The sequence below is a fragment of the Sus scrofa genome, chromosome X, assembly GCF_000003025.6.
Source record: "Sus scrofa isolate TJ Tabasco breed Duroc chromosome X, Sscrofa11.1, whole genome shotgun sequence".
NCBI classification, from domain to species: Eukaryota; Metazoa; Chordata; class Mammalia; order Artiodactyla; family Suidae; genus Sus; species Sus scrofa.
The window spans coordinates 121,244,110-121,270,798 of NC_010461.5; the positions used below are offsets into that span (position 1 = coordinate 121,244,110).

Below are 26,689 nucleotides of genomic sequence, written 5' to 3' on the forward strand. Positions count from 1 at the left end.
AAAAAATAAGAGAGGAAGGCAGGATGGTGGAAGAGTAGGGGGACACGCTCACCCTCTCCCATAAACACACACACAAAAAACCACATCTACAGGTTAAACGACTCACACAGAACAGCAATTAATCACTGGCAGAAGAACCTGAACTCCAATAATGGCAAGAATCTCGTGACATAACTGGGTAACACCAGAGAAAAGAGGAGAGTGAGAGAAGGGGAATCGGGGCTGGGCAGGCACTCCCGAAAGGGAACTGTGGAGGAGAAAGTGGTCCCACACCCTGGAAAGTCACCTACTCGACGGAAAGACCAACCGAACCGGAGGGATCTCCAGATGCAAAGAGCGACCCAGTAAGTCTGAGTTCCGAAGAGCAGAGTGAGAACCAAACAGATCATCCGAACTACTGGCACAGTCACCAAAAACTGAGATGCTTGGATGGGGGCTGGGCACCGAGACCTCGGCTCTGGAGGCTAGTCCCCGGGAACGGGCTGGGGTGGGCGGCTCGGAGACTGCTTGGGGGACTAGGAAGCGGTCTGTTGGGTTGGCGGGGCAGAGACTGCCTGGGAGTCTAGAAAGCAGAGCGTCTTGGGTGGAGGGAGCAATATGCTAAGGGCTGGGGAGTGGAAAGCCACATCAGAGGGAACCTGGGAGAAGAGCTAGATCTGCAGGAGAGACAAGGCGCCCGTGTTGGGGAGGGGAGAGGAGGAGGGGTAGGCCCCCATAGAACACTCCCCACACCACAGCGAGCTCACGTGCCCGCCAGCTATCAGAAAGCTGGGCTTCCCAGTGCATCCACCCTCCCCTACCCCGCACACGCACATGTGCCGGACCTGAGACTGCCTGCCATCCCGGAGGGCTGGCCTCACCGTTTGCGGGAAACCAACCACCACAGGGGCTTTCCCTGCCCTGGCCTGCCTGCCCTCTGGAGGGGCTACACCCCCGCAGAGCAGTACCCAGCACCGCCAGCCCCCTGGAAAAGGCCCACAGCCCAGAAAAGCTAGTACAAGCTCGGCCCAGCTGTGCAAAATCTCCTTCCACTGCAGGGTGACCCTGCCAATTCCAGCTGCCCTGGGGAAGAGCACCATGGGTTCTCAGCAGCCCAGCTAGCTGCTCCAGCCCCTGGGGGGGTGCTGCACTCCCATGGAATAGCTGCCCAGCACTGCCAGCCCCCTGCAAGAGCACCCGCAGTCTAGAAAAGCTAGAACAAGCTTGCCCCAGCCATGCAAAATCTGCCTCCATTCCGAGGCAGTCCTGCCAATTCCAGCTGCCCTGGGGAAGAGCCCCTTGGGTTCTCAGTGGCCCAGCTAGCTGCTCCCACCCTCGGGGTTGGGGGGGTGCTGCACGCCCGTGGAACAGCTGCCCAGCACCACCAGCCACTTGGAAGAGCCCCACAGCCCAAAAACACCAGAGCAAGCTCTACCCGGCCGCATGAAATCGGCTTCCATGTTGGTGCGGACCTCCCAGTCCTGTCTGCCCTCAGGAAGTCCTCCTTTGCTTCAGAGAGACCCTGTCAGCCCCACCCACCCTCAGGAAAAGACAAGCTGCCTCAAAGAAGACTGACCAACAACTCCAGCCCTTGGGAAACATTCCATAGCAGTGCCAAGGCAAACCCTGCCCGGCCACAGGGAGTACAACTCCACCAAGAAAAAGAAAACAACAAGCAAGATGAAGAAGCTGAAAAAACACCCCCAGTTAAACCAACAGGAAAACTCACCTAAAGCAGTCAACAATGAAACAGACCTCTGCCGTCTGACAGACTTGAAGTTCAAAAGGGAAATAGTGAAAATACTGAAGGAATGAAGAGAAAATATGAAGAGTAATGCAGACACCCTCAGAAAGGAACTAGAAAATATAAGAAGGAGCCAAGAAAAATTAGAACATTCATTGGCAGAGATACAAACCGAACTAAGGGCAGCAAAAACCAGAATGAATAATGCAGAAGAACGAATTAGTGATGTGGAAGATAGAATAATGGAAATCACCCAATCAGGACAGCAGACAGAAAACCAAATGAAAAAACATGAAAGCAATACAAGAGACCTATGGGATTATATAAAGTGGGCCAATCTGCACATACTAGGAATTCCAGAAGGAGTAGAAAAAGATAAGGGAATGGAAAATATATTTGAAGAAATTATCGCTGGAAACTTCCCAAATCTAAAGGATACTGAGTTCAAGATACAGGAAGCACAGGGGGCCCCAAAGAAGTAGAACCCAAATAGACCCACACCAAGATACATTATAATAAAAATGGCAAAAGTTAGTGATAAAGAGAGGATCCTAAAGGCAGCAAGAGAAAAGCAGGATGTTACCTACAAGGGAACCCCCAATAAGACTATCAGCTGATTTCTCTACAGAAACACTACAGGCCAGGAGGGAATGGCAAGAGATATTTAAAGTGCTAAAAGGAAAAAATATGCAACCTAGAATACTCTATCCAGCAAGAATATCATTTAAAATAGAAGGGGAAATAAAAATTTTTTCCAACAAAAGCTAAAAGAATACAGCAATACAAAACCCAGGCTAAAAGAAATATCAAAAGGGCTTCTCTAAACCAAAAGGAAAGGAAGGAAAAGAAAGGGAGGAAAAAGAAAAAAAAAAAGAGGAAGAACTAAGATTGAGGAAACCGCAATCAGAGAGCAGTCACTCAAATAAGCCAGCATACAGATTTAATCATAAACATGTTTCAAACAAAATAAAATTAAAAAGAAAAAAAAGAGTCATCAAAATCATAAAATGTGGGCAAGGGAAGTAAGGAAATAAAAAGACCCTTTTTTTGTTTGTTTGTTTCTCTTCTTATTTTAGTATAGTAATGAAGTGTTTGAACCTACAGGACCATCAGGCTAAAACACACAATTATAGGAAGGGATTAGCATACTTAAAAAACAGGGAACCCACAAACCAAAACCAAACACTGCATTTGCAAAAAATGAAAAAAATAAACCACTCAAGCAGAAAATAATCAAAGACCATCCAACCAAAAAAAGAAAGGAAGAATGGAGAACCATCGAATCAACTGGAACACGAGGTTTAAAATGGCAATAAATAATCATCTATCAATTATCACCTTAAATGTCAATGGACTGAATGCTCTGATCAAAAGACACAGAGTGGCTGAGTGGATAAAAAAGCAAAAACCTTCAATCTGCTTCCTACAAGAAACTCACCTTAGGACAAAGGACACATATAGATTGAAAGTGAAGGGGTGGGAAAAAATATTTCATGCCAATAGACATGACAGGGAAGCAGAGTTGCAATAGTCATATCAGACAAAATAGACTTTAAAACAAAAGACATAAAGAAAGACAAAGAAGGACACTATTTAATGATTAAGGGATCCATCCGAGAAGAGGATATTACCATCATCAACATATATGCTGCAAATACAGGAGCACCCAGATACACAAAACAAATATTAACAGACATAAAGGGACAGATCCTCTACACAGAAAACCAATAAAGCAACAGAGATCCTAAAGGAAACAACAGAAAAGTTAGACTTACTTGACATCTTCAGGACACGACATCCAAAAAAATCATAATACACATTCTTCTCAAGTGCACATGGAACATTCTCAAGAATTGACCACATATTGGGACACAAAGCTAACCTCAACAAATTTAGGAGCATAGAAATTATTTCAAGTATCTTCTCTGACCACAATGGCATGAAACTAGAAATCAACCACAGGAAAATAAATGAGAAAAAACCTACTACATGGAGACTAAACAACATGCTACTAAAAAACCAATGAGTCAATGAGGAAATCAAGAAGGAAATTAAAAAATACCTTGAGACAAATGATAATGAAGACACAACCTCTCAAAATCTATGGGACGCCGCAAAAGCAGTGCTTAGAGGGAAATTCATAGCGATACAGCCTTCCTCAAAAAAGAAGAAAGATCTCAAATTGACAACTTAACCCTCCACCTAAACAAATTAAAAAAAGAACAAAAAAGACATAAAGTCAGCAGAAGGAAGGAAATTATAAAGATCAAAGAGGAAACCAATAAAATAGAGATTCAAAAAACAATAGAGAAGATTAATAAAACCAAGAGCTGGTTCTTTGAAAAGATAAACAAAATTGACAAACCCCTGGCTAGTTTCACTAAGAAGAGGAGAGAAAGAACCTAAATAAACGAAATTAGAAATGAAAAAGGAGAAACCACAATGGATACTGCAGAAATACAAAAAACCATAAGAGAATACTATGAACAACCATATGCCAGCAAATTTGACAATCTGGAAGAAATGGACAATTTCCTAGAATCTTACAGCCTGCCAAAACTGAATCAAGAAGAAACAGACCAACTGAACAGACCAATCACTAGAAATGAAATTGAAGATGTCATAAAAACACTCCCTACAAATAAAAGTCCAGGACCAGATGGCTTCACAGGCGAATTCTATCAAACATATAAAGAGGAACTGGTGCCCATCCTCCTTAAACTTTTTCAAGAGGTTGAAGAAGAAGGAATACTCCCAAAGACATTCTATGATGCCACCATCACCCTCATTCCAAAACCAGACAGAGATACCACCAAAAAAGAAAACTACCGGCCAATATCTTTGATGAACATAGACGCAAAAATCTTCAACAAAATCTTAGCCAACTGAATCCAACAACATATAAAAAAGATCATACGCCATGACCAGGTAGGGTTCATCCCAGGTTCACAAGGATGGTTCAACATACACAAATCAATCAACGTCATACACCACATTAACAAAAGAAAAGTCAAAAACCATATGATCATCTCAATAGACGCAGAAAAGGCATTTGACAAAGTCCAACATCCATTCATGATCAAAACTCTCACCAAAGTGGGTATAGAGGGAACATTCCTGAATATAATCAAAGCCATTTATGACAAACCCACAGCAAATATAATACTCAATGGGGAAAAACTGAAAGCCTTCTCACTCAAATCTGGAACAAGACAGGGATGCCCACTCTCACCACTGCTCTTCAACATAGTTTTGGAAGTCCTAGCCACAGCAGTTAGACAAACAAAAGAAATAAAAGGCATCCATATAGGAAGAGAAGAGATAAAACTGTCACTGTATGCAGACGACATGATACTATACATAGAAAACCCTAAGGACTCAACCCCAAAACTACTTGAACTGATTAATAAATTCAGCAAAGTAGTAGGATATAAGATTAACATTCAGAAATCAGTCACATTTCTTTCTTTTTTTTTTTTTTTTTTTTTTGCCTTTTCCAGGGCTGCTTTCCACGGTACATGGAGGGTCCCAGGCTAGGGGTCTAATCGGAGATGTAGCCACCAGCTTACGCCAGAGCTACAGCAACGTTGGATCCGAGCCACATCTGCAATCTAAACCACAGCTCACCGCAACACCGGATCGTTAACCCACTGAGCAAGGCCAGGGATCGAACCCGCAACCTCACGGTTCCTAGTCAGATTCGTTAACCACTGCACCACGACGGGAACTCCTCAGTCACATTTCTGTATACCAACAATGAAATATTAGAAAAGGAATACAAAAATACAATACCTTTTAAATTTGCACCTCACAAAATCAAATACCTTGGAATACACCTGACCAAGGAGGTAAAGGACCTATATGCCGAGAACTATAAAACTTTAATCAAAGAAATCAAAGAAGATGTAAAGAAATGGAAAGATATTCCATGCTCATGGACTGGAGAAACCAATATTGTAAAAATGGCCATGCTACCCAAAGCAATCTACAGATTCAATGCAATCCCTATCAAATTACCCATGACATTTTCCACAGAACTAGAACAATCAATCCAAACATTTATATGGAACCACAAAAGACCCAGAGTCGCCAGAGCAATCCTGAGAAACAAAAACCAAGCAGGAGGCATCACTCTCCCAGACTTCAAGAAATACTACAAAGCCACAGTCATCAAAACAGTGTGGTACTGGTACCAAAACAGACAGACAGACCAATGGAACAGAATAGAGAATCCGGAAATAAACCCTGACACCTGTGGTCAATTAATCTTTGACAAGGGAGGCAAGAACATAAAATGGGAAAAGGAAAGTCTATTCAGCAAGCATTGCTGGGAAACCTGGACAGCTGCATGCAAAGCAATGAAACTAGAACACACCCTCACACCATGCACAAAAATAAACTCCAAATGGCTGAAAGACTTAAATATACGACAGGACACCATCAAACTCCTAGAAGAAAACATAGGCAAAACACTCTCTGACTTCAACATCATGAATATTTTCTCAGGGCAGTCTCCCAAAGCAATAGAAATTAGAGCAAAAATAAACCCATGGGACCTCATCATACTGACAAGCTTTTGCACAGCAAAGGAAACCCAAAAGAAAACAAAAAGACCACTTACAGAATGGGAGAAAATAGTTTCAAATGATGCAACGGACAAGGGCTTAATCTCTAGAATATATAAGCAACTTATACAACTCAACAGCAAAAAAGCCAATCAACCAATGGAAAAAAAATGGGCAAAAGACCTGAATAGACTGTTCTCCAAGGAAGATATACAGATGGCCAACAAACACATGAAAAAATGCTCAACATCTCTGATTATAAGAGAAGTGCAAATCAAAACTACCAATGAGACACCACCTCACACCCGTCAGAATGGCCATCATTAATAAGTGCACAAATAACAAGTGCTGGAGGGGGTGTGGAGAAAAGGCAACCCTCCTGCACTGCTGGTGGGAATGAAAGCTGGTACAGCCACTATGGAGAACAGTTTGGAGATACCTTAGAAATCTATACATGGAACTTCCATATGAGCCCGCAGTCCCACTCTTGGGAAAATATCTGGACAAAACTCTACTTAGAAGAGACACATGCACCCGCATGTTCATTGCAGCGCTATTCACAATAGCCAGGACATGGAAACAACCAAATGTCCATCAACAGATGATTGGATTCAGAAGAGGTGGTATATATACACAATGAAATACTACTCAGCCATAAAAAAGAATGACATAATGCCATTTGCAGCAGCATGGATGGAACTGGAGACTGTCATACTGAGTGAAATGAGTCAGAAAGACAAAGACAAATTCCACATGATATCACTTATAACTGGAATCTAATATCCAGCACAAATGTACATCTCCTCAGAAAAGAAAATCATGGAGAATAGACTTGTGGCTGCCCGGGGGGGGGAGAGGGAGGGAGTGCGAGGGATCAGGAGCTTGGGGTTATCGGATACAACTTGGAATGGATTTACAAGGAGATCCTGCTGAGTTGCATCGAGAACTGTCTAGATACTTATATTGCAACAGAACAAAGGGTGGGAAAAAATGTATACATGTAAGAGTAACTTGGTCCCCGTGCTGTACAGTGGGAAAAAAAATAAAATAAAAAAAATAAGAGCTAGAAGGGAAGAGATATCTCCACTTGTTTGGACCTTGGCCAGTAAAAGGAGTGTGGTGGCCACTGGAAGAAGGAACATCCTCATCAAGCCAAACTTGTCACCAAGCTTTGGGAGGGCGGTACCTGTGTGAACATGGGCGGTGCCTGGGGAGCGGGGTAGAAACAAGCCATTGTGGACTCAAGGGTGATGGTCGAGGCAGACACCCACGGCAAGTGAACCCTGTAGTAAGTAGCGGGAGGGTAGGACTTTGAGATAACTTGATGGAATGGAAGGAAAATGGACTTTGAAGCCAGACAGATCTGGCTTCAAATCCTGGCTCTTTGACACATTTGCTGTGGGGCCCTCAAAAAGGAGCTGAACTTCTCTGAGCCTTTTTGTCATCTGTGAAACAGTGGGGACAGAAACTCACCCAGAGAGCTGTCGTGAGCCTTAGAGATAATCCTGGGGAAGCCCAGAGCACTGTGCTTGACACACAGGAACTGGAACAAAGAGGGGCTGCTGCCACTGCCACGTTTTGTGGTCACATTACCTTTTTGAGTTGCAAAACATAAGGGGTCTTGCTCCTAGAAGTCCCCCAACTCTAGGTCTCTACTTCACTTTTGGCACTTGGCCTAGATTGCCAGAAATTAACGCATTCTGCTCCCCTATTCGACTATTGGCTCTTTTCAATAAGGGGCCCTTCATTCTCTTATTCACCAAATATTTATTGCATTCCTACTGTGCATGAATGCTCTGCCAGGCACTTGACAAACGTATTCCCTCTCCTTGTGCCCTTGTGCTCTACGTAGTTCTTTACTAACTAATCACTGCTCTAACTGGTATTCATTAAGTACATAGCATGTGCATCAGGCACTGTTCCAGATGCTGGGAACAGCCCTGGATGAAAAAGACAAGGATTCCTGCCCTCCTCAAGGTCATATTCTTTCGGAAGAGGAAGACAGTTAAAAAATATGTCTATGTGTCAAAAAAAAAAAAAGTCTATGCAAGATGATAAATGTCATAGAGAAAAATGAAACAAGGCAGGCAGATAGAAAGGGCTGCTGGGCTTGGGCAAGGAAGAGCTTGAGTCCCAGGAACAGCAGGACGTGACGGTGGCTGGGATGCGAGGGAGGATGGCGGGGGTCCAGGCTGCTCGTGGCGTGGGCGGTGGGAGGCCTGTGTTGGTGTGTGCACACACGTGGCCACGTGCCACAGACGTGTGAAGAGAACAAGATCTGCAAGCAGATCCACAGAAGGGGGACAGAAGGCCAAAGCCCCAGCAGGATGAGCGTGGCGACAGCCCTCTTTTAGCCGGAGGCGCGATGTCTTGGGCGCGTTTTGATTTATTTCAGGAGCACAATGCAGTGTGCAGGGTGCGCAGACATGCTCTGCGGGAAAGTCAGCCCACAGAGCCTCGTGTGAGGTCAGTCATGACGAAAAGCGAACCCGTGCCCTCGCCCTCCTTGCCTCCACCACTGATTATTTAAAAGAAAGCCCCTCAATAGCACTCCTATGCTATAAACTGAAAAGGCCCTTTCAGGATGTACGAGGCGAACAGAGGTGATTTGTTTCCCCCTGTGACTTCTGGACATGATGGGAAAGCCTTGAATCCAGCCTTTTCTCGCAGTCCAGGAAAGGCCCAGCGAGGGGAGGGAGCCCAGACACACACGGCTAGAGTCCCGATCCCTGGGATTCCAGAACTTTCCCAGCACCACACTGCCCCCCACCCCAGCATTTGTGACACGGACAGCTGTGCAATTTTCTCTAGAGATTACAAATGAGGATATACTACTTTCTTGCCATAAATTGACATTTAAGAGTTAAGGACCACCACTGGGGGAAAGACTAGAAAATAGCATTTGCAACCTGCCCCCACAAAGAAATCCAGCATTCACTGCTTTTTTTTGCTAATCCTTCTGTGCCCAGGTCCTGAGCTTAGCCACGTCCCTGACCTCACCCTGCCTTGGAAAGAAATATTTCCATCAAGAAGTGTCAAAATACTTCATAAATTATGAATGGCAGGAAAAGCTTTACACCCTCTTACACCAGACAATGTTTAATTGTAATAAAATGGTGCCATTTGACTGGGCAGTTGCTCAAAGACCAGCTGAAGGAGGACACGGGGGCTAGGGGTGTGTATAGATCCTGCTCGTGGCCATAGGCCACCAGCCAGCCTTCGGGACTGTCCCTGGCCTACGTCCAAACCCTCCATGCGATGTTCAGCCAAGAGGCCACTTCTTGTTGCTGGTATTAAAGAGTTACATAAAAATCTACCACCAAATAGCGGCACTGCCCAAAGCAGGAACTCCAGAGACTTCTCTTTCTAAACCTGTGTGCAGGTGAACCGGCAGCAATTAACAGCCATCTTATAGCATGTCTTAAAGAATCCTGAAGAGATATTCAGAATCTTGCTTTTTCCAGCCTCCCTAATACTGCTCCTTGGGGGGCTTTTAAGAATTGCACTTTGCTTATTGTGGCAACTGTATTTGGAGCAAACTGTCATTGTGGTTGCCACAAAACACTTTGATAATAGACCAATATTGCACATCAAGTCTTTTCTAACTGCCAGTATCCATTCTGGCAGCAGGTAGAGAAATCATCATAGCTCTGAGCTGATTCTGTCTCTGGAACATCAGAAGACTTGTTAGACGTATTCAAAGTAAGAGCTACATTTGCGGGTAGAATTAATGCCAGGGAAAGATTCACCCAGCTCTCTCTGGTATTTTAAAACAAAGTAGAGATGTGCATGGAGTCATCGGTGGTTGCCAAAGGCAGTCAGACTTCAGTGTTTAACGTTAGAAAAGGAGAAGGATGCTCATTCGACTGCCTGGCACTGTAGCCCTGTGGGGGTTGGTCTCATCAGGCAGGAACAGGGCGATGATAAGCTCGGTCTGCAGTGGAGCCTCTGGAGAAAGCTACTGTGTTGGCAAAAGCTATAGGATGTCCTTCGAGAAGAGTCAGTAGGATTCCAGAGCGAGCTTCATATATGTTCACCATGCTAAACCTCACTGTGGCAAACCGTGTCCTCATGAGGTCCCATGATGAGGGGGGCCCAGAATGCCACTGTCACTCTTTGCAAGCAACCTAACAAGACCTGTCTCTTCCCATTCCCCAGGAACACTCCATCCCCAGTGTCTCTCAACAACGTCTCTCCCATCAATGCAATGGGGAACTGTAACAACGGCCCAGTCACCATCCCCCAGCGCATTCACCACATGGCCGCCAGCCACGTCAACATCACTAGCAACGTGTTACGGGGCTACGAACACTGGGACATGGCCGACAAACTGACAAGAGAGAACAGAGGTATGCCTGTCTGCTCATCGTATTGTCCACAGGCCATGGTAGAGTCAGCTTGCTTTGAAGAGCTTGAGTTTTCCACAGTGGCCTCCTCTCCCGTCTGATTTCCAGAGCGAGATGAGGTGGAAAGGGGGCGGCTCAGGGCTGAGCCAGTGACCAGTTGTGCTGAGAGAGTGAGAAAGGCCTAAGATTAAACTCTCCTTGAAAGCTTAAAGTAATTTGTGAACTATCATGTATTGGCAAATGTCTGTTTCAGATTTTCATTTCAATGGTACGGATCACAGAGAAACGGCAAAGGAGAAAAAGAATGATTTGCAAATGAATTAGGAATAATATACTATTGCCTTTTGGGTGGGTGGGTGGGGTTGAAGTAAGGCCTTCTACCTTCATCAGTTCCAGTGAACACATGAGAGTGTGGTTTGTATTCAGAATCAAAGGCGAGGGCGCAGCTCCTGTCTTCCACACGGACACCTGGGATGAAGAGAGTGAGTCAGTGGTCCTTGACTACACATGCTGCTAGCTTGTGCATAGGTCTCCCCCCCGCCCCCCTGCCCACCCAGTCTTCACAGTCTTAACGAAGGTGGGCAGTTTAAATAAAGCCTGCTTTTGTTCTGGCCATTCATTTGACTTGGCTGATTTGGGCCCAGCTCTCAGCAACAGATGCACTCTAGTCAAGGTGGGGACAGACGTGGGTCTTTTGGAATCAGGCTGCAAAGAGGTGACCCCCGGTTTAGAGTAGTTGAAACATCTGGCCAGGTCCAGGCAGGAACTAGCATCCTTCACCAGCCCATGGCTCCTGCTGGGACAGGATGTGGTACAAGTGGCACGGAGTGGGCTCGGGTCCTAAGCACTATCAGGGTTTTCTTGGAATCAGGTTGGGACTACAGGCCACATAGACGTACATGGAAGTTCCCATGGATTTGACCCAGAAGGGCTTCCTGGCTCCTCTTCCTCCCTGCGACATTGCTGAGCAGGTGGGGAAACAGTCCCACAGAAGTAGGAAGGCTAATCATTTAAGCTTGAGGCCTGGCAGGCACTGGCTGGGTGACCTCAGGCAAGTTAGTTAAATCTATGAGTTCCTCCCAAGCTTCCTTCTCTATAATAATAGGCATAATAATAATAATAGGATGATGATGAAACTACCCAGAAGGATGGTGGAGATGGGTGAAACAAAATAATATGTGTAAAGCCATCAGCATAAAATGTCAGGTGCAAGGTAGAGATCCTACAAATATTTATTTCTCTTTCCTGCTACGTAGGGTTATGTATCTACATAATTCAAAGACTCTGTGGCTCTCAAAGCATATTCCATAATTTGGGACTTCAACCCTCAACCCAGCTATAAACTTACAGTGACTCCAGGGGCTATTTGAATGTCTTGGTTATGTGTGTTCATGCAGCAATTTCCATATACCAGGCACTGTACTATTTGTTTTATCATTTCTTGTCTCAATTAACCCCACTTCCTAGTTGTAGAAACTGGGGCTCGATGAGGTTAAGAAATTCACCCATGATATCACAGCTCATAATACTGAAAACAGGAAGTGAACCTACAACTGTCTGATTCCAGAATCTGAACTTGTAACCTATAGGAGGCGCTGCCCATCTCGAGGGCGAGATTAATAATACGTCCTCAGAACCCTTCATTGAGCCCTGTCCTCAGCTTCCTGAGTAACAGGCAGTTCTTGCCCACCCTCCGGAGCTTTTGGAAATCCAAAGACAGCTGGCCTGGATAGCCACGCTGATCCAAGCGTTCTAGAACTGCTAATGAAGGCATAAGCATCTTAAGACTTGCCTAGCTTGTCTGCCTCTACCCTTGTCTGTTTGACTTTGTATCAGTAACCAGAGGGCAATTCAATATTTATGGATTTCCTTCATAATTGCATCCATTTTCAAAATCTGTTAAAGTAATTCCTTCTAAATTAAGGGCAGAACTTTCCAGAAGCAGTGTAGTCACCATGCTGCTGTTTGAGTGGCCTGGCACTCATCTTGTCCTCAGCAGAGTGTGACAGTTAAATTCCCCACCTAACACTAAATCAAAGGACTCCGTCACTCTAGCAGCCAAAAGAAGATGCATGTTGCTGGGGTCACTGTGGGGCCGTCCAGTGGACTGCGTGAAGGTCCTACTTTGGAATCTCCTGTTTGATGCCTTGAGTTTCACACATCTGTCATTTCTGAGCTGCTTAGAGCTGGGGACTCTTCCCACATCTGTCTCGTCCCCCAGCAAATGGGGAAATTGAGGAGCTCCCCTTTGGACTGGTACTCCGCCTCCTACTGGCGACAGCCATGTACTTGCACCTTTCCCACCCAATCACGCAGTGGAAATGGTCCAGGTTGCCTGTCCGGGTGGAAGGTCTCCACCCCACCCCATGTCTGCCTGCCTGTGCAGCGGCAGGCAGATGGCTTATTGCGGAAGATTCTAGGGCTAAAATGGACCAGTGGGGATGATTCTGCCCTCTGGCCTTTGTTCTAGAAGCCCAGTTCCTTACCTTCCCAGCTACTTACTAAAATGGCAACCTGGGGAGCGTTAAGAAGGCCACCACGGGTGTTGTACAGCATACCCAGGGGACATCCCAGCTCATGTGTGGCTCACAGTCACTCAACGACTGGGTCCTTTAACATTCCCCTTAATATTCTGTTACAGAAGAAAGTATTTTCGATGCCACAGATATTTTTACTCTTTTATCGCAGAAATGACTTTACTGCATAGTACAGGTTAAAAAGTATCACATCATCAAATGAAGGGGATACGTGGAGAACGAGCCCATATGTTATACATACTGCGAAGAATAAATGCATTGTTTAGTGAAATACCATCTGCTGGGCAGGCAAGCACACAGAACCCATGCATGGAAATTGCTTTCTAAGAAGGCAGGAGAGCACCCCGACCACTTGCAGGTAGTCTCCCGCGCCTCTCCCCGCCCCCAAAAGATTCCTCAACTCCCTCAGCACAGGCGTAATTTCCTCGTGGCTGAGGCTGCCTCCTTTGTCGGACGCTAATGAAGGGGTCCGACAAGAACCCTCTCCCAACCAAGACCCATGCTGTGCCAGACACATTGGTTCAGACGTGAATAGGGGAAGCCCAGCTAGTTTCAGGACATCCTGTAGTTTCCTCACATACCCTACCCTGCCCCAGGGCAAACAGTCTAAGACTCTGGTCCTGCTGCTTATTTAGTAGGTGGCCTCGGAGCCGTTCCTTCAAATCAGCTGGAGGGGCGTCGGCCAGGCAGTCTTACCATCCGTGTCCCAGGGGGCAGGGGGATGTGCTATGTGACAGATATTTACAAGCCGTCTTCCTTCACTAAAGGAATAACATTTACCAAATCAGATGCCTCCTGGACATTGATTTGGCCTTAGATGCTGAGAGCTCGAATGGCTGTCCAGGCTCACTGGCTAGAACTGCATCCAGCCAAGAAATGTCAGTAAACTTAGTTCATTTAGACAAAAGGAAAAGAGAATATCTCCATTTCAAGAACACATAGAATGAAAAACAACTTGGTAGCATATAGACCATGGCTCCCTACCGCTTTATGTATAAGGACCCTTTTCTAAATATAAACGTAAAATATATAAGAATATAAATTCAGGAGTTGCCATCGTGGCTCAGCGGCTAACGAACCCAGCTAACATCCATGAGGATGTGGGTTCAATCCCTGGCCTCACACAGTGGGTTAAGGATCCGGTGTTGCCATGAGCTGTGGTGTAGGTCGCAGACACGGCTTGGATCTGGCACTGCTGTGGCTGTGGCTGTGGCTGTGGCGGGGAGCCACAGCTCTGATTCCCCCCCTAGCCTGGGAACCTCCATATGTCTCAGGTGCGGCTCTAAAAAGACAAAAAAAAAAAAAAAAAAAAGAAGAATATAAATTCAATATATTATACAAAATATATTTAAATACATTTTATTTTAGATACATAATTCTATGTGGATATTTTCAATATATAAATGCTATGTGTATATAAATATATACAAATTGATTTTTATTTGTAATATATGCATATGTGTGTGCTGTGGATTGTGATGTACTTTTAGAATCTGCTGTCTGAGAAAGTAGATTGTGATTGGAAAAAAACTTACTATGAAGTAACATTTAAATGAATGTGTGTTTTAATCAATCACAAGCACACCGGCAGACATCATTCACACTGTGGAAGTTGGCGAGCTAACTAAAGTTTAAAGTAACAGTCCTTAATATACATAGGGGGTTTTGGCCACGTAGTAGGTACTCTGTACATCTTTGTCGAATGAATGAATGATGTTGCCAGTGCCCGTGGGGTTGTGGTGTTGCCTGGAGGCAGCTTAAGCCATCTGCTGCCCATGGCCACGTTATCAGTTAAAGGCTTGACCGAGGTCTGCTCTGATTTTCAGAATTCTTCGGCGACCTGGACACGCTGATGGGGCCTCTGACCCAGCACAGCAGCATGACCAATCTCGTCCGCTACGTTCGCCAGGGACTGTGCTGGCTGCGCATCGATGCCCACTTGTTGTAGTGGGTGCCCTCCCATCTCCAGCATCACCGCCGCATCCCTCTACTTCTCCCAGGGCACCGATGGTCACTGGTGGAACTCCACTCATCTGGGAAAGTTCTCTCTGATTCAGTTTGTTTTTACGCTTCTTTTGATATCTGTGAAAAATGGAAGTCCTTGTAAGTGGACACTACACCTTGAGAGCAGTGTATCGTTTACCATTTAGTCCTTTTTCAGTATTTTATATGCATTTCTCAGGCCCCACCATCCGTCTGTGCTTGATGGAATGATCCAGTCCCCACAGTATTGTTTTAGGTCCACACTACCCCAAACAAAGAATGGAAAGCAATTGGGATAACAGGTTCCTGACAAGTGAAATGAAATGTCATCTATATAGATATACATGTCCTATGTCATACAGATGTACCTATGTGAACACAGAGAGAGGACCTGCAAAGATGCAAATATGCAGCGGTAGCCATTCCCCAAACCAGAATGTGTTTCAGAATCCTTTGTTAAACATTTGTGGTGCGCAGACTCGGTTTTCAGATGAGAATCTTCATTGCCAAAGCCCACTGGTTAGCTGCTGTAGCAACATCAGAAAATCAAGAGTATTCAGAAAATTAACGAGCACAGCGATGCCAGGGGACTTTTGAGTTCGCCTACCTTTCCCGATTCCCTATTCAAAAAACGTCAGTGATGAGAAGGAGTGGCAGCAGTTATTTTGACAACCTCAAGGCATCAGCTGGCATAAATATTTTGGAACCCCATGATGTGAAGTGTCAGTCCGCACTGGGATTCTCTTCTGTCAAGCTCTCCTTTTGAGGGCAGTTCCGTTGGCTCACGCCCCATGAGCCAAAAGGCCACACTCCAGTTGTAGAGATGAGAGACAGGAGGGGTTTGGCAGTGGTCCCAAGAATCCACACCTGGGAGGACCTTCTTTATTGTCTTTTGCTCAAATCTCTGGGAACAAAAGTGGTTGTCACTGACTACAAGTAATAATATACAGTTTGCTTTCCTAGTGGCTTTAAAATCTGGACTTCCCCAGTTATCCACATTTTCTATTTTACAAGGTTTCTTTTTTGCTTCTTTCTTTTTTCTTTTGCCTTTCTTTTCCTTTTCTCTTTCTTTTCTTTTCTTTTCTTTTCTTTTTTGGCTCATTAGCTTTTGACTGAAATACAATCACCAATTTTATTCAAGTCTGTATTAGCATGAATTGCTTCCATGAACATCCCAAAGAAATTTCCAAGTTCGCTAAGTAGCAGCTAGCCTTTTAACACAAAATGAGTCTTGGGGTAACCTTTCACCCTAGGGTGGCTTTGAAAGAGCCCTGAAGATGGGGACCAGGTCACCTGATTTGGAGATATTTCTACGTCAGGTGCGACTATCTCCACCCCTCTGATCCTCTGCATTCATTCGACATCCCTAAACATCACCATGTAAATATCATCTTCGGTGTTCCAGCTCACTAGAAGAATCCCCCACATGTGGTAAAAACTGTCCATACGTTAGTTCCTTATAATTACCTGCCGGTATCTTAATTCCACATAGCCTTTAATCTGCTGAGTTATTGGATTCTCTCCACTGAGTTATGACCAGATCAATAATAGATACATGCACATGAAAGATGCAAACTTGTTTGATTTTTAAAACAAGTCGTGCAAGTCTGTGATGAAAGGAACAGCAAGGGATTGCTCTGCACTCGCATTGTCAAGGTTAGCTATATCCCCAGTTGCAAAGAGCCAGACTTGAGCTCAGCTCCGGTCGTCTTTGAGTTTAAGGCCCTTTGTTGCATAACAAGGCTGTGGAAGTTGCGCGCCCGTGGCTGAGGCCACGTGGTGAAGATGGCGGCGGGGAGCGTCCCAGCCGCTGAACCCAGGGCTTTTCACGCTCCTGGTGTGGTTGAGCTGGGCGTTCGCAGTCTCAGCACCAACCCTCACACATGCAGACACACACCGAGACAAAACGCAACCTGAGAGAATCTTTTCTGAGCCTCTCAAGTGAGGAAAACAATCCTATGAAAGACTCCAAACACCCAAGGTGGGTGTCACCTATACAAATGAACCTGATGGCTTTTGCAGTGACTCCCAAGTTCTCTGTTTGTTTTGCACAGCTTACCAGGTAGCGTGCCTGACTCTTACTATGTAATCAATCCCACTGGCTTGACTTGTAAGTTCAACCTAGACCACAATCCTAGACCATCCTGGATTTAGGAGTAGATTCTTCCTGAAATCCCAGCTCCGGAAACTAGACATTCGTGTGCTAGGGGCAGTTTCCCAGGGAAACACGCCTATTGCCCCAGGAGTGAAAGCCTTGTAGCTCTAGTTTCCGAGAGTCATTATATCTACATCACCTACAACAGGGAGGCAGCAGAGAATCCTGCTTGCTGCCTGATGTGTCACCTCTGGTGGCTGAGCGTGAAGCGTGTGCCAGCGCAGCAGCACCACGGTCAAACCTGACAGTCGAGCTCAGGATCACCACCTGCTTATTTAGCCGACCCATTTGTAAAGCAGCTTAGGAACCAGTTAAACATGGAGGAGGAATTGCCTTCCCATCCCTGGAGATGAGACGTCTTTCAGTCGCGTGAGTAAGGATTGTGGCTGTTTTCTGGGCACTCTCTCTCCATCACACTGTAAATGGTGATGTGTGTCGTAGGTGTGATGCTCTTTGAAGGATGGAGGTTTTTTTGGTCGAGTGAATCTCGTCAGTGTACCGGTTTGTGGGAGGGATACAAGACAGGTGGATGGCAGCGAGAGATCCTGCCTCGAGACCTTGACGGAGGCTTGGTGAGACGCATCTCAATAAGCACGTGGAGTTAGGGTCATGGGCAGAGTAAGGGGCAGCTCCTCCTGCCTCGTGACCCGAGTAGGGCCACCACTATGCCTTCGCTTGTCACCCAAGCTCCAACCACAGAGGATTTGACAAGTTTGTGTTATGATGTTGGCTTGGCTTTGTATTTTAATTAACTTTGGATTTTTTAGTGGTTTTGTCATATTATTGTCTGAGTTTGGTAGGTAGGATTAATTTGAAAAGGGTATACTAGTGTGGTCCTCGGGGTAGAATTTAGCCGTGAGCATGTTGTTAGCCAGCCTGTAGACTGTTAATTACTTAATAATCTCATTGGGAAAATACTAGTAGTTTTATATTTGGATGGCATAATTGGAGAAGCAGATTAGCTGCTGCTAACTCTGCAAAGACTTGTGGTTGGGATGCCTTTTTTCCCATGTAATGACATAAAACAAGATTCAAACCTTCAGTCAAGAACCAAGTTGCTAAACGGGAAGCTGTTGGCCAACATGCGTTGTGTTGTGTTTCCAAATGGATGGATTGGCATTTGGCCAAACTCTTGCTAGATGCGTTGGATTGGGTCTTCATGGGAAAGGGACTGGTTCTCTTGGTGTCTTTCCCAAAGCTTTCGAACTTGGATTGTGTTGGATTCAAATTCGCATCCCAGAGGCCGAAGTGGGAAATTGAGGTTGGGAAGCATTTCTGAAGACAGGATCGATTTAGCGGTGGGGGCAAAGCCCTCATATACTTCTCAATAGACCTGAAAAAATTCACCTGCGTGAGTTGGCAGGTGGGAGAAACACGCTGGATCACTGGGTAGGACTACTCAGTCCGGCCGTGAACTGCTTGCTTAGAGAAGCATCACTCTCCCCATTGAGAAGATGTGTGGCGAGACGATGTAGCTACACCATATTGAATGGATGGGTGGATTCAGTGCCCCCGCCCCCCAGTCAGTTCTGTGGGGGAAAAATATTGAGCCAGTTGTCTCTGCTCTGTTACACAACTGGCGGACTGAATTCTCGTCGTCGTTCTTGTTGTTGTTGTTGTTGTTGTTGTTGTTGCTGTTGTTCTTTCTCATTGCCACTCGCACAGCCTTACTCTCAGAATGAAACTCTGATTCATTTTCTCTTCGGTGTTAGCAAACTCCAGCAACAGAAATGGCATCTGTGTTTTGATCCTCAGCATTTACCCTGGCAGGAGGCTAATCGGATAGGCTGGTCTCAGACATGAATCCTACCATCGGATATTTTCGGGGAAAGAAAGAGTACGACTTCCCTTTCCATTCTCCTCCTCACAGATCTCGAAGCCCTCTTTCCCAAGAGCATCATGTTTCCCTCTGTCATCCATGGACTTAAGGAAAATTGCATTGTGGGGAGGGCAGAGGGCGGGTGGGGGGGTGGAGGGGAGGGAGGCCCTTCCAGGCCCGTTTTGGCTTCTGACCTGAGATGGTAATGACTCCTTCCTCAGGCTTACATCCGATCCATGACCCATCATCGTTCTTCTAAGAGATTGGAGCTTTGCTGTTTCATTAACTGTGCAGTGTAGACTAATGGTGTTTAATAAAAGTCATTGAAAATTTCAAACTCTTTTGCCAGTGACCTCGATTTTGTTGGCTCTTTGATTTGTACCAGACTTTGAGGCGGGAAGGGGAGTCCCCAGGCCCCCGACGGGGTGCTGCAGGGGGCGCACCCAGGGCTCCGGCAGCACTTGCTGGTGAGCAGCAGCCTGCAGACCAGCTGGGAAGCCGCCTGAAGAATGTGCCCACCCGTGGATGCTTTCAGCTGGGGCTAGCTTGTTCCTCCCGCGGGAATCGTGGTGTTCCAGCCTCTGCAGCAGGAAGCCAGCTGCCATATCCGGAGCTTAATCAGAATTGCAAATGCTTTACCTATTTGGGTTTGGCCTGCATCACTCTTGCAGCTACTGAATAGGAGGAACAGAGCGCAGCGCCCATGCCCTTCTCTGGTCCTGCAGCACTTTTGATGTCAGGGGGAGTGGAGTCCCTGGGCAGGAAGCAGAATTGGGGAAACCCGCCAAGAGGCTGAGCTGGTGCCATGCTGCCCAGATCAAAAGCTAGCTTCTCCTTTGGTCTGCCCGGCATGCTACCTGTGGTATATTGGTAAAATGTTTAACAAGCTGTCTGACAACAAAAAACACTTGATTTGTAGCATTTAGGGATTTCTGTGGTGTAATTGCTCCCACCGAGGCAGATGGCAAGCTACTGTGATATCACTGAACACAGAGTTGGGAAGAGATGCTCGCAAAGTTGGGAGACCGGGCAAGCCAGCTCCAGCACAGCAGTGAGTGGGGCCAGTCCAAGGGGGCTCAGATTTCACAGTTAGTTTCATGTGGACGCACACACACACACACACACCAATGACAAACTATGACATCACTTTCAAATATGAGTTGATCCTCTAGGAATGTAACTAGTTTATGATGAGGCCCTGGAGCAAAGCTGTTAGGACTGGAACCTTCTTGATCCCAAAGCACAGATGCATCAGTGGAAGTGGGTGGGTCAAACCACATGGCCAAGTAAAATGGAAGCGAGCTAAGTGCTTGGAAAACCCTCAGAGTTGGCTTAAAATAAGGATAGGTGAGTATTGCTATTTATTATTATTAAACTTCCAAGTAGTATTTCAAACTTGTAACTTGGATGAATGCTCTTCCTAAGGACAGCCTTGGTCCAGTTAGGGAGTCTTAGGGCCTCGACGGAGAGTGGCGCAAGCCAAAATGCGTTGTGTTGTTTTCTCATAATGTGGACATTCAGAAATTCTCCCATCTCCCCATTGTTGTTCAGAAGATTTTCACTTTTGCTGCTAATAGGGATCGAAGTTCGATTGCATGTGTTTTTAGTTAAAGGAATCTACCTAATATCTTTGCCTTGAATTCAAACCAGAATGTCTCCTGGATCAATTACACGATTAATATTCAGAAAGGACCATCCGAGCCAAAACAATACCCTTTTCTACCCAATATAAGGAAAATCAAGGTCACTAACAAGTTCAGTGTATTTTTCTAAGAGAATGAGGTTTTCCTTAAAACACACACACACACACACACACCCCTTTCTTATTAGACCTCCTCATCATAGATCATCCTCAGAGTAGAACAAAAAGCCTCAAAGGACCATTTCTCCTGGTCCCGCGCATTTTCCACAGTTAACAAGAGGTTTGTATCTGGGAAAAAGGTTGAAGAACTTGCCCTCAAATCCTGTTTTTCTTTAAACATTTCCATGTTCTGTCTGAGCCCGTGTCCACGGCCCAGCCTTAGCCCTGGAGGACAGCCGTGTCTTACTCTTTCTTTCCGGCCTCCCTCTCTTTGGCCTCCGCGGTTCTTTCTGTGGCCAGCACAATAACAGGACTGGGGAGGGGGCTTCCAGCCGCTGGTGGCACTCGTGCAACATTTGTCCTGACCGGAGAATGGCCACATCTGGGTCTGGCTTAATTGCCATCACACGCGCACATGGGGACTTGACCTCCCCCGAGGCCATGGGCCCATTTGCATGGTGACAGAGAGCTAGACGTCTCTTCATCAGCATCTGGTGATTTCCTATTTCAAAGCCATCCTCGCTAATCAATCATATTCACCCACAAATATTACAGATGAGATTGATTCTGTCTCCAGACAATTTGTCAAGTCGTTTTCTTCCTAGATGATCCTGGGTGTTTTAGAAAGCCAAATGTCTGAGATGAAATCCCTCATATTTATTCAGTTCCGCAAATGGCGGTTTTTATTCCTATTTTCCTCTGAAGAGTGTGTCTAAAGATGATATGATGCAGTGTTGTCCTTGGCTAAAATGAATGCTTCGAATGACCCCTAAGCTTCGGCCCCTTGTCGCACGTGGTCAGTGGATGGCCACATCCTTAGGCTCCTCCAAGAAGACACTGGTTTCTGTTCTGTTTTGTGGTGGTGGTCGTGGTGGCTGTGGCTGTGGCTGTGGTGGTTCCTCGTCTGTCTGTCTGTCTGTTTGTCTCTCTCTCTCTCCCTCCCTCCCTCTTTCTATCTGGCTCTGGCTTTCGCTCTCCTGCTCCGGCTCTTTCTGTCTCAAAACAAATGAGTAGTTGAATTAAATGTGAGCTTCTGAATTGTACTTATTCATGCTTTTAAGACATAACCGATTAATACAAATAGATGTTCGGATTTAAAACATGCCACCTGGAGAGGCATGCTGTATTATGAAACCATGATATTATAACAACTGCATTATCTCATGGCAGTATACATACTAGTCTGTTGATTCCATTTGTCCAGTTGTAGAACTTTGTGGAGCAGTGTTTTGACCTTTATGATGTGATTTTGGAGCAAGTGCAGTGGTTGCAGGCAGATGAGAGTTTCCATCAGGATTTTTCAATGAACTGCAGTTGGAGGCCTGGCGATGGCAAACAGCTTCAGACGTTGCTGTAACCATGATAAATCCGAAGAACAAATTTCTGGTCAAGAAATCTCCCAGCACACTTCAGTCAAGGTGGTTTTTTTTAGGTTCATCTGTTTTCTTTTCTTTTTTTTTTCTTCTCCTTTTCTTCTTTTTTTTTATTTTTTATTTTGAAGGGGTTTGTGATTATTGACTGAAGAAATCTTTGGTTTGATTGCAATGTGTATTTCTTCTGTCTGTCTGTCTCTCTCTCCCTCTCCCTTCCTCCCTCCCTTGTTAAAATATTGAAGTCTGGAGTCTTTGGTAAATCTGCATTGGATCAGGCCAGAAATGAAATCTAAATGTAAGCCAACATGGATGGGTTTTCAAGGAGGGACACTCCCTGTTTACTGGGTCCTTCCACAGCCCCCACCGACGAATGGTAGGAAGGACCGAGAGAGTGTCTGCGAAGGGCACTTCCCCAACATTGTCTGACACCTGATGCAGTTTAACACATGACTCCACGTGTTTTTGCAGTAAGTCACTTGACTGAGACTTTAAAAAATACCCCTGATATGTGCCAGGGGTGCCTTCTGCCTGGTCTACAGCGCGTGTGTTTGCTTTGTAGCTAAAGAGACACATTCATGTCTTGTGCGCTCATTTGAACTTATTTCCTAACATTCCCATTAGCCTGTATATAAGAACCAGACAGCGAATCCCAACAGGATGTAAATGAAGATGTGACTCTATAAACCTTTCTCTTGTTCTTGCGAAAAAATGACATTTTCATGCATATTTTCAACAGAAACTTTGTATATTTAAGTGTCATGGAAATATTTATTGAGTAACCAGGATACAAATGGGAATTTAATTGTCATCATATGCTTTATGGGGGGGCATGCTCACCAACACCATGTCACTGGACCATTGCGGCAAGCCATAGCTGCCCAGATAGAACGTGTCATCTGTGTGTGTGTGTGTGTGTGTGTGTGTGTGTGTGTGTGTGTACGTGTGACACATCTGGCTTGCTGTCCTTCATGGGGTTTTAGCTTTTCTTTCTCTCAAAACACTCTTTTAGGGTTCCAGGAGGCCATGGCTCCATTGCTTCAGGAAGGCAGTGATTTGAAATGAAAAGGCCTCTCCCCTTGGAAGCTATTATCATAACATTTTGGTTCCACTACAGGGATTCCATGGAGCTTCCAAGAGAAAGCCATAGGCTGGGACACGGGGAGGGCAGATGGAGGCAGTAGCATTTGAGCTGGGGGGAGCCCTCAGGGTTGGCGTGAACTTGCCTCCGAGCTGCAGCTCAAATCCCTGGGCCAGTGTCCTGGCCCGGGCTCCCCTGTGCTGAGAGATGAACAGACCCCCCCCCAGACACAGCCTGGCCTGGGGCTCCAGAGGTCCTGCCCCCAGTGGAAGACCCTTTTCCACACTGGGGACACCCCGGGGGGCCATGAAAACATGACGGTCATTCATAAATTGTGCCCCCTTTGTTTGACCATAATCCAATGAGGCTTTCGAGCCACTTTTTCTTGGGTGCAGATTCCCAATATGCACACTCACTGCAGATTCACCAGCTGTCACTGTTCGTAACCAGCATGCTCGCCTCGTCAGAATTTCAGTAAGTGCTGATGTTCTGAAGAGACCAAGGAAACTGTTCTAACATCAAGCGATGAATGAAATGGTATCTGGTTCCCGAAAACTGGTTTCATGTGCTTTACGTGAATAAAACTGTATCTGCCTGTGCTGCTTTGCATTTCAAATGTGTGGCGCACAAGTGTTTTGTTGGTGCTTTGTTCTCAGTACAGTAACTCTGTGTACAAACGTTTTAATGTAGTTTCGTTGTTTTCCAACACGATGTCTCTGTAAAAATGATATTGGCTGAGCTGGTGTGTCGGTTTCTCTCATAGAGGCATTAACTATACTGCCAATGCATTGAATTATTTAAAAATGCAAAATAAAATTTTTATGAAAATCTCATTTTAGACATGTAGATTATTCTGCTTTGCAGACTTTCGTCGACTGAAAAAAATGCACAACCTATAAGTTGAGAGTTATGTTTTATTCGGCGACAGTCTTAGGACTACGAACCTGGGGGACAGGAGCCTCAGATGGCTCCCAAGAAGGCAGGGGGTAGCCAGGCGATAGAGGAGTTTTTGCAGCAAAGACCAGGAACATCAAAAGATTCCTGCGGTTTGTTTTGGTTTTGGTTTTGTTTTGTTTTGTTTTTGTCTTTTTATGGCCACACCTGTGACACGTGGAGTTTCCCAGGCTAGGGGTCAAACCAGAGCTGCGGCTGAGGCCTATGCCACAGCCACAGCCACAGGGGATCCAAGCCACAGCTGTGACCAACACCACAGCCGATCCTTAACCCACTAATCGAGGCCAGAGCTCGAACCCGAGTCTTCATGGATGCTGATCGGGTTCTTAACCCAATGAGTCACAATGGGAACTCCCAAAGGATTACTGTTCATTAAAGACACCTAGACATTACAAGTTAATGAATTTAGTGCTTTTCTATATATGGGAAGGTGCGAGAGTCCGGGGCGGACTGAAATCCTTCCTTCGAGGTGCACCTCAGCTCCCCGGGGCCAGCATCCTGTGTCTTCCCATCTTGAGTCTCCTCAGGGTGCTCTGCGGGGGTGACTGAAGGGTTCTCTTTCCATCCTGAAGTCCCTCAGGGCTCACGGGCGGGGTGGGGGGGCGGGCGGTGCGGGGGCCGTCAGGACATGGCTTGGTGGCCGCAACATCCTCTATTTATGGATATGGCAGACAAAGTTTTGTTCACGCTTTCCAGCCACCAGGACCGTGTTGCCCCTTTTGCATTATCATGCACGCGCACCGCCCCCTCTTACTGCAACAGCTTTAAAACTGAAGCCCATGAGGAAAGTACCTCTCACAGAGCAATTTGTTTCCTTCGAGACCCTGGGACCATCATTCAAAGCCCATTTAAGAGAAAATTGTCCAGTGCTTAGCTACCTGGATGCTTACTACCCAGCACAAAAAGGCTCGCAAAGTATAAAGTCATAATTGGAATGGCAGCTGAGAGAAGAGACAGAGGAAATTATAAAAGTAGACTAAAAACTTAAACCCACAGCAGGCTACCACAATTTACTGCTGGGACATGCAGCCACTGGCCTGGGAGGGAGGCCTGAGCAATAATTTTAGGTCACAATAATGATTTCCAGTCATTAGGAAAAAAAGGTACGTTATCTTAAGTATATCCTTTTTACTAAGGCAGAAGAGTTTGCCATGTATTTTAGAGGCAGTTCCTTCAAAATGTTCAACATTTTCCAGGCAGTGCAAAAGAGGTTGCAGGTATCCAGAAATTTCCTTTATATGGAGTCTATTCCCTGGGCATGCAAAGTGAAAAATCGCAGTGAGCACAACATTAACAATGGGCTCAGCTGAGAAATTCCCTTCATGGCTCAGCGGGTAAGGAACCTGACTAGGATCCATGAGGATGCGGGTTGGATCCCTGGCTTTGCTCAGTGGGTTAAGGATCCAGTGTTGCCACGACCTGTGGTGTAGGTCGCAGGCGTGGATGGGATTCTGCGTGGCTGTGGCTGTGACGTGGGCCGGCAGCTGCAGCTCCAATTGGACCCCTAGCCTGGGACCCGCCATATGCGGCAGGTGCAGCCCTAAAAAAACAGACACACACAATTGGCTTAGCTGAATTTCCTGTGGACAAGTGAGCTGCACTTGGCAGGCCCGGATATTTCGATGCTACATAATCAAAGTCCACGTGTCAACACTGCTGTAGCAAAATGTGGCTGCAATTGAAGCTTAGAACACTGTCACCCAGAATTCCACATCCCTTCCAAAATCTGGAGCCTGCAATATCGGTAAAAACGCACACTTTTCCTTAGGAGATAATGAAGAAAGATTTAATCTGAGTAAATAGAGCTAAACAGAGTATAAATTTGTTCTCAAGCAACCAAGTTGTTTTCCACCTCTTCCAAAAAAACAGATGTCACAGATTAGAATTATATCTAGGTAGACATTCTGTGTGCGTGCAGAGAAGAGCTGGGAGGGAAAATGAAGGACGACGTTTTTCAGCATTGGAGCCCTGAGATTATGCTGGGTGATCAGCTAAGTCAGCACTTACTGTGTGCCAGGCACTGTTCTACCACTTCCTTTCGTACTCATGCCCCTATGAGATAGGAACAGTTACACTCCTATTCCATAGATGACAAAAGAGAGGCACAGAGAGACTAAGCAATCTACTTAAGGTCACACAGCCAGGTTTTGGACAGTGTGGCCCCAAAGCCCTTAACCTTAACCACAAACATCTATTGCAAGATATACACACCCCGGGAGTTCCCATCGGGGCTCAGGGGTAACAAACCCGACTAATGTCCATGAGAACATGGGGTCGATCCCTGGCCTTGCTCAGTGGGTTAAAGATCTGGCGTTGCCGAGAGCTCTGGTGTAGGTTGCAGATGCGGCTTGGATC

At 45.8% G+C, this 26,689-nt stretch overlaps 2 protein-coding genes across 12 annotated transcripts in view; one reads left to right on the plus strand and one right to left on the minus strand.

Annotated features, from left to right (window-relative positions):
• AFF2 (AF4/FMR2 family member 2) overlaps positions 1 to 19,465 on the plus strand; it is a 486,016-nt gene extending 466,551 nt beyond the window's left edge. For all 11 annotated transcript variants that reach the window (XM_013984014.2, XM_013984028.2, XM_013984035.2 and 8 more), the window contains 2 exons: positions 10,447 to 10,637; positions 14,998 to 19,465. In XM_013984014.2, the coding sequence (XP_013839468.1) occupies positions 10,447 to 10,637; positions 14,998 to 15,119 (313 nt within the window). In that variant the 3' untranslated portion in view covers positions 15,120 to 19,465. The remainder of the gene's footprint in view (positions 1 to 10,446; positions 10,638 to 14,997) is intronic.
• The window catches only part of LOC110257797, a 268,589-nt gene that overhangs the window by 12,679 nt on the left and 229,221 nt on the right, over positions 1 to 26,689 (minus strand). The window contains exon 4 of the mRNA XM_021080475.1: positions 11,016 to 11,102. Within this exon, the coding sequence (XP_020936134.1) occupies positions 11,016 to 11,039 (24 nt within the window). The 5' untranslated portion in view covers positions 11,040 to 11,102. The remainder of the gene's footprint in view (positions 1 to 11,015; positions 11,103 to 26,689) is intronic.